Source organism: Anas platyrhynchos, chromosome 2, assembly GCF_047663525.1.
Source record: "Anas platyrhynchos isolate ZD024472 breed Pekin duck chromosome 2, IASCAAS_PekinDuck_T2T, whole genome shotgun sequence".
Classification (NCBI taxonomy): domain Eukaryota; kingdom Metazoa; phylum Chordata; class Aves; order Anseriformes; family Anatidae; genus Anas; species Anas platyrhynchos.
Window position 1 is genome coordinate 41206750 of NC_092588.1, and position 13377 is coordinate 41220126.

Sequence of the window (13377 nt, forward strand, 5' to 3'; positions counted from 1 at the left end):
ATTCTAGGGCTAAAAGCTTAAAATGCCAAAGGACCGTGTGTCAGTTCTCATTGAAAAGTCCATTCCTTAGCACAGTGGTATTCGGTATATAGCTATTTACTGCTCCCGTGCCTGGTTGACATTTCACACTTTCATTGTGTGACTCACTGGAAGAATGGATGCTCTTCAATGGTTTAGAAGAGAGAATTCAAATATTTTAGGTAAATGTTTCTTGTAAGTGTTTATCCCTGTCTTCTAAATGGATACTCTTTAAGCCTTTGAATGTTGAAGTGGTTGATTAAATCCTGAAACTTCTTGAGTTTACCAGCTATGTGCAGCAGAGACTCAGGAGTTAAAAGGTCACCGACCTTCCTCTTTGTCTGACAAAAGAAAATATCTTTTAAGTCAAATACTACATTTTTTGTATGACTGTTCTCTAATGATGTCAGCTTACATAATTTTATCTTGCCTTTAAAATTGTTCATCATAGTGCAGACTCTTAAGACCACTAAGCATTGGGGGCTTCTGATGAATCAGTAATCTGCATTTGCTGAGAAAATAACAGCAAAAATAAAGTATGTAACTGGTGTTTGTCATTAAAATAAGCGCAGATCAAACATCAGTCTCCTCTACAGTTCGCATATGGCTTGTTTACAATCACCTCAACTCCGAAATTTCTTTTCATGTCTAAGATTGTCACCTCAAGCTTTTCCTTTCCTTAGCTCGTGGTTCAGAGACAGGTTGGTTGCTTTCCATTTTTCACTTTAGTCTGCTTTTAGATATATACTGTATGTTTCAAATTAATATATTTTGTTTTAATAGTCTAATCTGTTCTCATTATCTTTTTTCCCCTTCTCCCTTTAATATGTTATATTAAAATCTCTCTTCAGCATCCAGAAAACTTGTTTGAATTGCCCCTGTCTTGTTGTACTGCACTGTTATTGGGAAGAGTCTGCAGAAGATGTACAAAGATTGTAACTGGCCAACTGAGCTGTATTTTACTTTAAAATGGCTAGAAATTGAGGGGAGGGAAAAGAACTTAAAGTTTTTGAGCAGGTAAAAAAAAAAAAGTGTTAAGCAGCTTTGGAACTTGAAGCAATTGAAGCAATAAGCTTTACTATGAACTTTCCTCATTAGTTGCTTACCTTTCAGACTAAAACATGTAGCTGGGAAGTGATTTGTACAATTAGGAAGTGTTGTGTAAGGGCAGTGACACCATTCTTGGGCTCTTCATGTTCTCAGCCATAAAGTCACGGGTTGTCCTGTCATCTAAAATACTTCAATTTGATTGTAGGTCAAATTTGACCTTTCCATTTGATTCTTGCATGCTCCTTGCAAAAGGAAGGCTTTGAGTTTTGTGCCCCTTTTACCTCCTTTAACTTTCTGGATATTCAGTGTTCAAGTCAGTCTTGTAATGAGGAAAAGGGTCTTAATTTTATTTTGTAGTCTTGTATTTGTGTACAGTGGTTTTAGATTTAACTTGATAGAAATGTGAGAAACCCAAAGTCAGGAGTAAAGGTTTGATGAATTCATCTTGTTACTAATAACTTAGAGAATTCTTGGTGAGGATTTTTTGGCTTAAAGCAACTGCACTTTTCTCAATCCGTGCCTTTTGTATGAAACATCCTTGTGTTTTAATGCTTTTGGGAAATAATATTCCCTGGGGTTTCCAGGATGGCTTTTGTCTGAGTTATGAAATAAGATTTTTTTCATCTCCGCTTTGTCTTTATACTTGTTTGCAGTTTACAAAAACATGGTGTGTTATGCAGTAGTAATGTGTTAATTTGCAAAAAAAATAAAAACAGGCAGCTAATGCAAGATTAGAATATCAGGGTAGCATTGAGTTGAGTAATGCTGTTGATAGCCTCTTAACAGGGAATCATATTTAACTACTCAGTGATAAGTAGGAGAACCATTTTTTTAAAAAACAAAACAACACTGTACAGCTTAGTGAGTAATCAGTTCACACATTCCTTGCAAATTTTCTCCAAACTATTATGAAAGACTAGAATGCTGCGTGTAATATCATCTGGATGCAACCTTTTATAGGATTAAGTATGTTGCCATCCAGCTTATTTATGAAGCAATTTATTCATGACATGACACAAGGCTTCATCAACTTTTTGTATGGGATTTGGCATAAACATTAAGGTCTGGCTGACTAGTATGAAATCTGTGGTAAGAGATGCAGCTTAAACTATTTTTTTTTTCTTGGCAGTTGTAACTGTTAGCAGCCAGTTCTGTATCTTGTACAAGAATAACTGTGGGTTGATATAGTATTGCTTGATTGGCAAAAAGCCCGGTGAGCAGTACCAGTTTGTTGATAACTGCCATGAAGATTAGGCTTGATCTTTAAGTATTGATATACCTAGCACAGTAAGCAGCGCTGGACTGGATTAGAGATTTATTATTAAACAAAGGGGGTCACCTGGATGTCATCAATTAGAGGATGCTACCTTCCCCTAAATAATACTTGATAGAGCTGTACCCTGTCAACCTTCTCAAGGCAATATTGAGTTCTTTAGCAAGCTGCGTAAAGTTTTCACCCTTCCTGTGAAAAGGGCTCCCTGCTTGATTGCTTTATTCCAAAATTTATGGTAGTGGGTAGCAAACTCCTGATGTTGTGGATTCTCCAAAAAATATTTTCAGTAGGTAGTATGAGAGATCTGCATTGGTAACATGTCAAATAAGATGTGTATGTTAGGAAGTAAATACTTGTAATAAAATAATAGTATGTTACTTCAAGTTTTAATGCCCTGAACATGAAAATGTTGGATAGCATTGCTACCCAGAAGCTGAAGTAATGTGAAAAAACTTGCTCTTCTGTCTTTCAGAGTGATTGAACAACTTGGTGGTAAACAGCTAGTAATGAACCACATGCATCACGAGGACCAACAAGTTCGTTACAATGCACTGCTGGCTGTGCAGAAGCTGATGGTTCACAACTGGTATGAGGCTTGTTTAATATACTGCTAACAGAGATGCTGGGCTATAAAGAGAAATCAAAACCAATGTCTTTAAGGGTGGTGAGTGGGAATAACACTTTAATATGATGAAACTACATGTGTTAAATGTTAGAGTGATGTAGATAGTTAGGAAAAGGTTCTTCACCAAGAAGGGTGGTTGGGCACTGGAACAGGCTCCCCAGGGAAGTGGTCAAGGCACCAAGCCTGTTGAAGTTCAGGAAGCATTTAGACAACAGTCCATGACATCTGGTTTGATATTTGGGTGGTCCTGTATAGAGTCAGGAGTAAGACTCAATCCTTGTCTGTGATGCTGATGTGTAGGATCTTAGCTACATTCTCAGCATGTTTTTACTGCCATTGAATGTTGTAGCTTGACCTTATGGGACCGAAGTAATAAGTAATTTGGTTTAGTGAAATTCTGGGCTTAGTTGAACTGCTTAATGCTTAATATGAGCTGCAATTCAGGCTTGCAAAACTATAAAGTCTTGTAAGTTCGTCAGGATACCTATGGACATTCTTATCATTTTCTAGTCTTGGCTGATGCGGTTATAAAAATTGGTATTTCAAATATTTAAGAAACAGTTGTTTTGCAAAGTGCATGCTTGACTGTTCTCTTGCACTGTTGTTCTTTGCTCTGATCTCTTCTGCCTCTTTACACTGGTATTTTTCTGTTTCCATTTTAAGGGACGTAAGTGGAGTTTTTCTTGAGTCCACGGCATACAAAGGCTTTTGGGCTGGCTGGTTAGTTGAAGTTGAAAACCACTCAGCAGTTTCTCTTTAATCATTTGCCTAGAATAGCATTTGAAGTGAGGCTTTTCATTTCATTGTTTGTCAACTAGTTTCCTAATAAAGCTCCACAAATCTTCAAGTCTTGGAGTGTTCTGCCACAGAACTTGCTGGTGGGTCACACCGCCTCTCAAATGCCTCACCTATAAAGGTCCTGTTCTGTGTGGAAGAATTAGAAAACAGATGTGAAGTGCAGCATACATTAGAACACAGATGTGAAGACAGAAACATCCATTTTAATATTGAACTTAACCATTTTAATTCTAAAAGACTGGTTGTTGGAATTACCTATAAATTCTATTGGATGTTCTTGTGTTTTTTTGTAAATGCTGATTAGTGATGATAACACAGTGTCAAAGTGGTAAGGGGACAGAATTTTCCCAAGAATATTCTGTAAGGTTCATTGTGACCTACTTTCTGTAGAAGACAGACTATCAAGGATGACAGAAGCCTCCTGACCCCTTTGCCTGCAAAATATCTTCTATAAAACAGTGCTAGTTTCCTCCATTTTTTGAAGTATTTGGTTTTCTAACTCATGCATATCATAAAATTAATGTTGTCCTGCTTCTTCCTTCCATACTATGGGCAGCCTCCTGTAACAGAGAAGCACTTAAACATTTAAATCATGTGCTACAACAAATCCAGGGTGAATATTCTCTGCCTGTAAGCATGACTTTGGTAAATAACATTCAATTTCTGAGCGTGTGGAGATGGGGATGAGGTGTTGTGTTGTGCAACCTAATCTGGGGGCAGTGCAATGTATTGCACTCTACCATGCGTAGCTGTTTTTAGCAGTATTTTTTTTCTAACTTCATGCTGCTTTGACATATTTGAAACATTCCTAGTATCATAAATTCTCCACTGCTATATAGAGATCACAACATGGAAGGGCTGGTTACTGAATTTGTCTTCTACAGGGTCTTAATTGCTGTGTGTTCTGATGCCTTGAAAATCTGGTAATAAAAATATTAATCTTTGGTCTTTCTCCAGCATGTATCTCATTGACAATGGAAGTTTTTCTGGATGCCTAGCCTGGCTTTTCTCAATTTCAACTCGTGTACTAATTTTGAATATATAAAATCTGCTATTCTGGATTAGTCTTGGCTCTTTTATGGTGTGAATACTTCCCTCCCTTGATTTTTCTTTCCCAGCTTGTGAACCTTTAGACTTGAGAATGAGGGATTGCAGTTAAATCTCATTTCAGATCTCCAGAGGTGTCAATAGGAAATTTGTTAGCACCATTTTCAGATTTGTATTGTCACCTCTCAAGGGAATTTTTTAATGCTTGTTGGAAAGAGTCTCTGGGAGTGATTTGTCCTTGGCTCATCCATTATAAGGAGAACACTTTGGCAATTATATTAGTTTGTGCTAGAGAAATGACGCATTGTTTGGATGTAGGAAGATAAATTTGTCTTGGTATAGGTTTGGCTTTTGATATGAATTGGGATCTCTTCAGTTTTATAGCTTGTTTGGGGAGGGGAGAGAACTCAGTTCTGGAGTGTTTAAATGCTGCATAGTGCAATTGGAGTGCCTGCTTGTTTAGATTCGTTTTGGCGTAATATGGATTAACTAGCAGTGTCAAAGTTTTGCTTACCTTGCTCTTCAGAGGTGGGGAAAAACACTTATTTAGTGTTTTTCACCTTGCTTCCATATGTTTTGGAGTTCCAGTTATTTCACTTGAGGCAATTGTTTTTCCTTGAATTTAATTTCTTCAATACAGCCCTGCCTTACTGTTTGTGATGTATGCATGACGGCAGCAGTGGGCTTCTTCCTAGATCTGGAGCCTAATGGAGAAGGACAAGAAAATTGAGGCTTGCACCAAGCCTCAAACTTCTTGGACCTGAGTGTGGGAGTGTCATGAAGCAGCTGAAGTGGCATCTTGCTTAGAACACAGCTGTATCATTAGGCTGCTAATACCTCAACTTGGAGACAATTAACTTCTAAGTAATTTGAATAGTTCATTACAGGCTGCTCAGCTGGCTTTTCCGTAGGGGATTTTAAGTCAGGGATAAATGGGGAAGAAATCAGCCTGTCAGGCATTCTGTTTAATGGCAAAACTTCCTTGGCAAAGGTAGCAACTGCTGTCAGTTTTTCTGATGAGGTAAATTCAGGTGAAATATTCTGGTTACATTTGCATGTTAAATGGTCATGCATTTGAGGAAGCAGGTAGTGAAGGTTTCTTTAGCATTGCTAAATATTTTTAAATGATTACTTGTTCTGTGCTTTAATTTCACTTAACTGTGTGCGTAGTCCTGGCACTGCTGATGATAAAAGCCTGTTATTGGCAGATGAGGGAGTTTGGAATGGGAATAACAGTGTGGGTTTTTCTGCTGTCCTGTTCCATTTATGCCTTCTCTGTGTGTGAGGAGCATCTTTGTTCTTGATGGTGTTCAGAGGCAATGCCCAACTTAACCATTTTAGTAATAGGAACTGGTTTGTGAAACCTATTGCTGGAGTGATGTTTTTATGATGCAGAATAAAAAAAAGTATCAAATTCTAAAGTGACAGGCCTTACATATCCATATCTACATATGAACCATGTCCCTCACAGCATAACACTTGATGATCCTGAAAGTTTCTTCCAACCTAGATGATTTGTTTTTCCAACTTTACAGATTGTGTGCTGAGTGCTCTACTGTTGTAAAAAGGAGGGTGGAGGGCTGACAAGTGGAGGTTGCCTGGGTGTACTTGTTATGACAAGGGAGGAACTGGCCTATTGTCAGTTAGCTGAGATGTGCCACTTGTGCTCTTTGTTCATGCAAGTTTGAAGTAAAGTATGGTAGCTTAACCCCTAGAGGTGAAATTTTCTTCAGTTTTCATACAAGTGCTAAAATCATGGTGAATCTGGCTGCAAGCTTGTTTTTCCTCTGGCTGAGTCAAGGTAATGGCTGAACTGGTAGCATCTTCAGTGATCACTCCTGTTGAATAAAGCACTGAACTGTGCTGCACCTTTCTACTCCTGCCTTAGTAGTGAGCTGCTGCTAGTGAGGGATTGCATCTCTGGGCTCAGGTGTGATGCCTGGTCTACCCAGGGACCTTTTACCTGCGTGGGCTCTGAGCTAGAAACCTCTTTCAAATGAAAAGGCTTTTCAAATAAAATGTGATTCAATGAATAGGCATCAATGTGCATCAGTGACACATCCGAACTCCCATTGTTCAGCATCCTCTGTTCTCATACTCTGCACAATCAAGTATGGTATTGGAAATAAAATTAACAAATGGCGTACTGAAGGAAGCAACACATTCAGGTAAGCTTTGAATATGCAACAGATTCATGTGCTATTTTCAGAGTGCACATCCCAGACAAAATTACTTGCTTCTCATCTTTTAAAATGACTAGGTGTGCAGAGAGACAGTAATAAAAAAAAAAGTCTGAAACTGCCTAGAATTTGCAGTATGGTATATTTAGAAGCTGTTGTTCTGGAGCCTGCGCTGAACATGCAGCATGTCGTTATTCTTCTCTTAGGCATAAATTTCGTTCTCCAAAGCCAATGCAACCCCTGAGAAAGCTTCTGTACCTTACTTGCTCCTGGTAGCAAGTGCAGCATGTGATGATAGTTAACTGGCAGCCATGAAGTTTGCCCCTTGTTGTTTCTCCAAGCACTGAGACATATAATGCTTAACACAGTAGACTTAAATCCAAAACATATTTATCTTTTTTGGCCTTCATTGTCAATGGTATTTCTTCTCAAACTTTTCAGGTAGATAACTATTATTGAGAAGATTCTCTGATTAAAAAAGGTTAATAATTTTTGAAGAGCATGGTTGCCAGGTAGAGTGAGACAAATTAAGCAAAAATCCAATTAATTATAAGCATACTTTATATTTAGCATGAGTGCTCCATCTTTTCATTTGGATGTAAATGTGTCTTTGTAAAGGTTCATTCAGTATAGTTAGAGACTGTGGTTTGTATTGTGCATGTGCTCTCCAGGATCTTGCAGTTTATGATTATATCTCCTCTCATGAGATTTGCACCATTTATAAAACACACTTAGATATTTGTTCCACATCAGTAGAAACTCTGAAAATATTTTGCAAATATCGACCATCCTGCTCAGTTTGCTTTTTATTTTTCAAAGAAATAATTTCATGTGCTATGCTGAATAATAGGGAAAGATGGCACCAAAGAAGTAATTTTCTGGTGGTTTTGTTTCTGATTAGTGTTCCTTTAAAGACTAACCTGGACTGGAAATAGGAATATAACCCTAGAAGGAATACTACTTAAACTGTAAAGCTTGTTCCTTTTGGCACGTGACCTCTGGAAGTCTTGTCTGTGTCTTAAAAATTTCCTATCATAAATTATTTGTTGTTGACAATGATTTTGCTGAATCTGAGAATTAGTATAAAATTCTCAGAGTCTTGTGCCTGTTTGTGGTTATCTCCTTACCCCATACTTGGTGGATTTGCTAGCTTACGTGTTGGCTCGGTTCCTTATGCCTTTTCCCAAATGACCTTTCAGCATTTGTTGCAATTGCTGTAACGTTTAAGAATATCTCGGCTCCAGTGTGCTCGTGTCTCTTGTATGCAAACAGAACCAATTAAATGAGCATAACTGAATTAAGAAACAAATTAGAACAAGTGTTTGAGATTCAAGAAATTCTTGTATACTCCTGTTTTCCTTTTGATGTTGGAAAAAGCATTTAGGATACCTTAGAAAACCTGTGTTTAAAGATGAGGTCTGAAAAAGGGGAAATTGCTAATGTATAAGGACTTGGTTCTCTAGTGTGAATTAAAGAATTAATGTGGAATATGACTTACACCTCACTGCAAAGAGGGGTAAATGTGGAGTTTCAAGTTTTGTTGGTCTGAGCTTTAGTTGAGTTATTGAGGACTTTTGAGTCACTACAAAGTGATATACTTAACTTGCATGTTTGGACACGCTTCTACGGTGCAGAGGTAATATTTTGTGCTTTTGTAAGTTGAATTGATTGTTTCATATTTGAATGCAGTTATCTGTAACTGCAAGGTTGTCTAGATTGGCTTTGTATGCTTTATAAAGGTCTTTCTGCTCCAGTGTGATGAAAACTGAAAAAGAGTAGAACTTGTTCCAAAATGCTAAACTTGCAAATTTAAATCTCTGAGGTGCTTGGGCCTTTTTGCTCAATTAATTTTACATCTTGGTTATTAATGCTGGCTGGAGGATGAATTGCCTGCTTGTTCTGTTGGGTGGTTTCTTGAGCTGATTCAGAGTTAGTTCAGAGGAACAGCTGCAAGGTACCCTCAATACATGAGAAGCGAACTCTGTAGATAGTTGGCAGCCCCAGCGTGGGGAGTGTACTGAAGTGATGTGCTTACTGGTAAGTCTGCTTCGTGTGGAAAAGGGCAGAACTTTCCAGGTACTTGAAGCACCATTAAGTGCGCAGGAACTTTCCTTCACTTTCTGGACAACAATTAAGGAATAAAGCATGATATGTAAACATGTTCAGTACTACTGGATTACCAGGATGCAGAATTTAATTTGCCTTTATCTCCTTAAATGATTCAAAAGAAAAATCATGTGTGTATTGTGAAAATGTTTACTATTCCGACTGGTGTGTAGTGTTTTATACTACAATGCAACGCTTACTTGAGACAAAAGGCAGCCCTCCAGTGGGAAGAACTATTGACTGAATTTGTATTTTGGCAGCGTTTTTACTCTTTTTTCCACAGCTTTGTTCTTTCAATTTTGTGTATCTTCAGCAAATCACTCAATGTGTGTTCTTTAAGAAAGATCTGCTTGACCTGATTAGAAGGGAAACATAAAATAACTTGTAAGACTCGAGCAATGAAAGACTATGGGTATGTGGGTCCCAAAAGCTGGTTATGTCAGATGTTAGCACGATGTAGGTAGTATACAGAATGAGCTGATCAGGCATGCACAAACCTCTACCAGTAGTTGCCATGTTCATCTCTCAAATACTTCTTACTTCTGAGCGTAACCATCTTAGAAACTTGATGTGCTTGCAAAAGACTGTGAAGCTTTAAAAAAAAAAAAAAAGTTGTCCTTTTCCTGCAGCTGTGAAGGAAAGGAAGGAATAACAGTATGTTTAAGATAGGGAGAAGTGGTCCAATTCATGGGTATATCTCTTATTTCAAAAATCACTTTAATTCCTTGTAACTTTCCACTGTAGTGTGCACCCCTAATCTGTGTCAGATGCTTCTTTAAATATTTTGTGAAGTTACCTTGCTGACAAGGTCTATTCATCTTTCATCTCTATGCAATCTTCCAGTGCAGTGTTCGAATGCTTGCGTTCTTAAAGGTAACTTTAATTCTGAGGTGTGAACAGTAGCTCTAAAATGGCATTTTGTATTTTAAAATTTAACTGCGGATAAGTGCAGGATAAGTCAAATTTTAAACATTTGATCTGTAAGAGCATAATGATGGACGCTTGTGCCCAGCTTGTGTGAAGACTGAAGCTTACAGTGATGCTTAATCTTATGATGTGATGAAATACCCATGTGTGGAAAAAATATACATGCACACACTTAAATCTTCATGTATTTCAGTATCTATTTTAACGGAGGGAGAACAGGGGGCTGCTGAAGCTTGAGTTTTAGTGGAAGATGTGTGGGAGGTGATGAAAGGTCCTAGGTTAAGCAATAAAACATAATTTGGAAACGATAAACTGAAGATTAACTGGTACTTCTAACAACAGCAGGTGGAGGTTGATTATGTCAGTGCTCATAAAACATTCTCCCGCTCTGCCTTCTCAAAAGCCATTTTTGCTGAGTACAGTGCACTGTGGCTGGATTTTACTATGTCTTGAGTATGCTTCTGAACTGGTGTAAGCCTTGCAATTTGTACTGCTAAGTATTGTTAGCTCGATTGATCTTCCTACTTCTAAATACCTACTTCTAAATAATTACTTCGGAAATTCATGTTCAAAGTGGTTCACGTGTGCTTTAAGAATAAATAACTTGGCAGGCTTGTGGTGCTGCGAGCAGATCTACATGCAAGTATTAGTTGCTTTCAAGGCTTGGATGTGAGAAGAAATAAAACTAGTACATGCATGTAGGCATGAATGAAAGAAAGCAGAAGGAGATTTGATGATTTTGGAAGCCATTCCATACTTGCTGGCTGTGGTTTTGGATGGCTGTCAAATGTATTTTGGTGGTATAATTTTGGGTCCTGCCAAACCATAAGAGAGCAGTTTGTTTCCTTCTTTGCCATCAAGAGCCTCTGCTTTGAGGTTGATAACCTATTTATTGCGATCAAAAGTATTTCTATTGAGTGCTAGCCTTAAAATACAGCAATCCTGCAGGAACACCTGATAATGCTGTGAAGTAAGGTGCTAAAACACAAAGTGTGGCTCAGCATGCAAATGTTACTATTATTGCTTGTAGAGTGTGAAGCTGGTATTGTATTTTATAGGAATTTTGCTTTTCTGGCTGTTTTTAGCTTTAAAACAGAAATGCTGTTGGGTGATACAGATGTGTTGCTAAACTTTATTCTGCAATAGAAATTGTTATGCATAGGGAATTGCAGATCAAGACACTAAATTGAAAAGCAATTTTTTGGAATGGGCAATAAGAACTGATTTTTTTTTCTTTTGGAGAAGGATTTTTTTAAAGCAGAAGTGCATACTCCTGAGTTAATTATTTTCTAAACTCAATTCTGAACATCATTCCTTTGCTTCTAATGCTTAACTTGTATAGGTTGAAACAGCTGTGTAGTGAGGAAAACTGTGGTTCAAAGTGTGTGATTGGCAAATGGAAAAACGCCTAGATTCCACAGATTTTGAGACCTCTCTTTCAACTGGTATAGCAGTGCAATTACTAATGCTTATTATAGAAAATGAATTTCAACCCACCTACTGTTAAAGATCTCTTCTAACTTCCTTGTGCTTCTGTGAAGTGTTGAGCAGCTTTTATTGGAGACAGCAAAAGATGAGAAGACTCAGAATTGTGCGGTTTTCCTTAGAATTTTGATATTGTTGCTAAGGCAAATGCTAAGAAACTTTGGTGTTTATTTGATTGTTGAGAGGACAGATACAGAATAGCTGCCTAGATAGACTTCAGAACAAGTGGGAAAAAAAGTCAAAGGACCTGTTCATATACAGCAGTGTTGACTTTTAATACCTTTTATTTCTTCCAATGTGAAATTAAATATCCTAAGTGCCTCTTTAGCTATAGGAAGACTTTGCTAGCGTATGGGTTAAAATGACAATTTATGGGTTAAACTGACAAAGTATTACTTGTAAAACATCTGTGTGAACACATGAAGGAGATGCACATTAGAGACTGTGGCAAATTATTTAAAAAGTATATTCAGCAAGAAAAATCTGTGGACTTCATGGGTGTTCTGTACCAGTTAGCAGGCCTTATGAATGTTACAGGAGGGCTCTTTGTTTTTCCAGAGAGTTTTGCTGATGTTCAATTCATACCTTATTTTCATAAGATTGGATGTTGGATACCTAAAGCTTGGGTACTATCATAGTAGCACCAGTGACTGTCAAATGATAGTAGACTGTATTTGAAGGAACAGCTCTAAATGTAAAAATCTTTTCCCTCTTTCTCTAATTCCCACCACCATCCACCTCCCCGTTCTCCAGAATGTTTCTCAGTCTATTTTTCTTTTGTATTTCAGGGAATACCTTGGAAAGCAATTGCAGTCAGAACAACCTCAAACGGCCACTGCACGGAGCTAAACACTTCCATCAGTGCATTGACTTCCTGCTTCTAACTAAAATATGTTTGTCTTTTAATTGTTAAATTAATTGTCCAAGGAAACAAATCTCATTGTCTTTGCCTGCTGCTAGTGCATAAGCTTTCCAACTTTCCTCCAGTGTTTTTTGGCTTAGTAAACATTTGTTCAGCTAGTTCTGACAAATATGCCTATTATCTCTTCCTGTTATATTCTGAATGTACCTGAAAAAAATGTGGCTAATATATTGCATTGTTTTATGTATTTATTCTAATAATAAAGAATGCTACTAAAGGATTTTCATTCCATGTCACAACCTAGAAAAAATGTTCTGTTTTCTTAGTGGGTTATCAGTCTTGTCACTTAACAGGAAAAACAAAGATAAATCCACTTGTGTGTCTCCAGAGAAATTAATAAAGCTTTGACTTGGTGTTCTGTAGGCAGTGCCTGAGAACTGTTGACTATCAGTACTGGAATACATACCAACTCTCAAAACAATGTTAATACTGTAAATAAAAGAAATGTATGGGGGCAGTTTTGGGTGGGAGACTTCTCTCTTTCGAGTCTATTTTAAAACTGGTACACAAGAAGGGGGCAAGGTGGGAGGGCAGGGAGAAGACTCCTCTAATGAGAAGTGATACTTAAGGTTATTAGTGGAGTTGAATAATAGCAGTGTTAAAATTGCAGATCAAAGATCAAATGATTTTTCATTTTAATAACAAGTGCAGTAATACGTGAACTCAGAATTTAATAGAGTGTTTCTGTTGATTATTAAAGATACTTGTAAATGCCATGGTTTTGGTGTCATTCTAAAATCCATTGTATTCTTATTACATTAACTTAAGTTACTTGGCTATCACGTTTTTCTGTATTTTATAGCACCTGATATCACCTGTAAGCATCAATGGATTAAGGATTATATAGGATTTGGCATATGAAAAGCTTTGCACACATGTGAGCATGGCTACAGGTGCTTGCAACACCAAGCATATTCTTGTGCTTCACTTTTTAGAAGGGAAAGTG

At 37.5% G+C, this 13377-nt stretch overlaps 1 protein-coding gene across 3 annotated transcripts in view; it reads left to right on the top strand.

Annotated features, from left to right (window-relative positions):
• Positions 1–12793, top strand: part of ATP6V1H (ATPase H+ transporting V1 subunit H) — a 38879-nt gene extending 26086 nt beyond the window's left edge. For all 3 annotated transcript variants that reach the window (XM_027452220.3, XM_072034611.1, XM_027452221.3), the window contains 2 exons: positions 2814–2927; positions 12298–12793. In XM_027452220.3, coding sequence (XP_027308021.1) covers positions 2814–2927; positions 12298–12358 — 175 coding nt within the window. In that variant the 3' untranslated portion in view covers positions 12359–12793. The remainder of the gene's footprint in view (positions 1–2813; positions 2928–12297) is intronic.
• Positions 12794–13377: the final 584 nt, after the last annotated feature.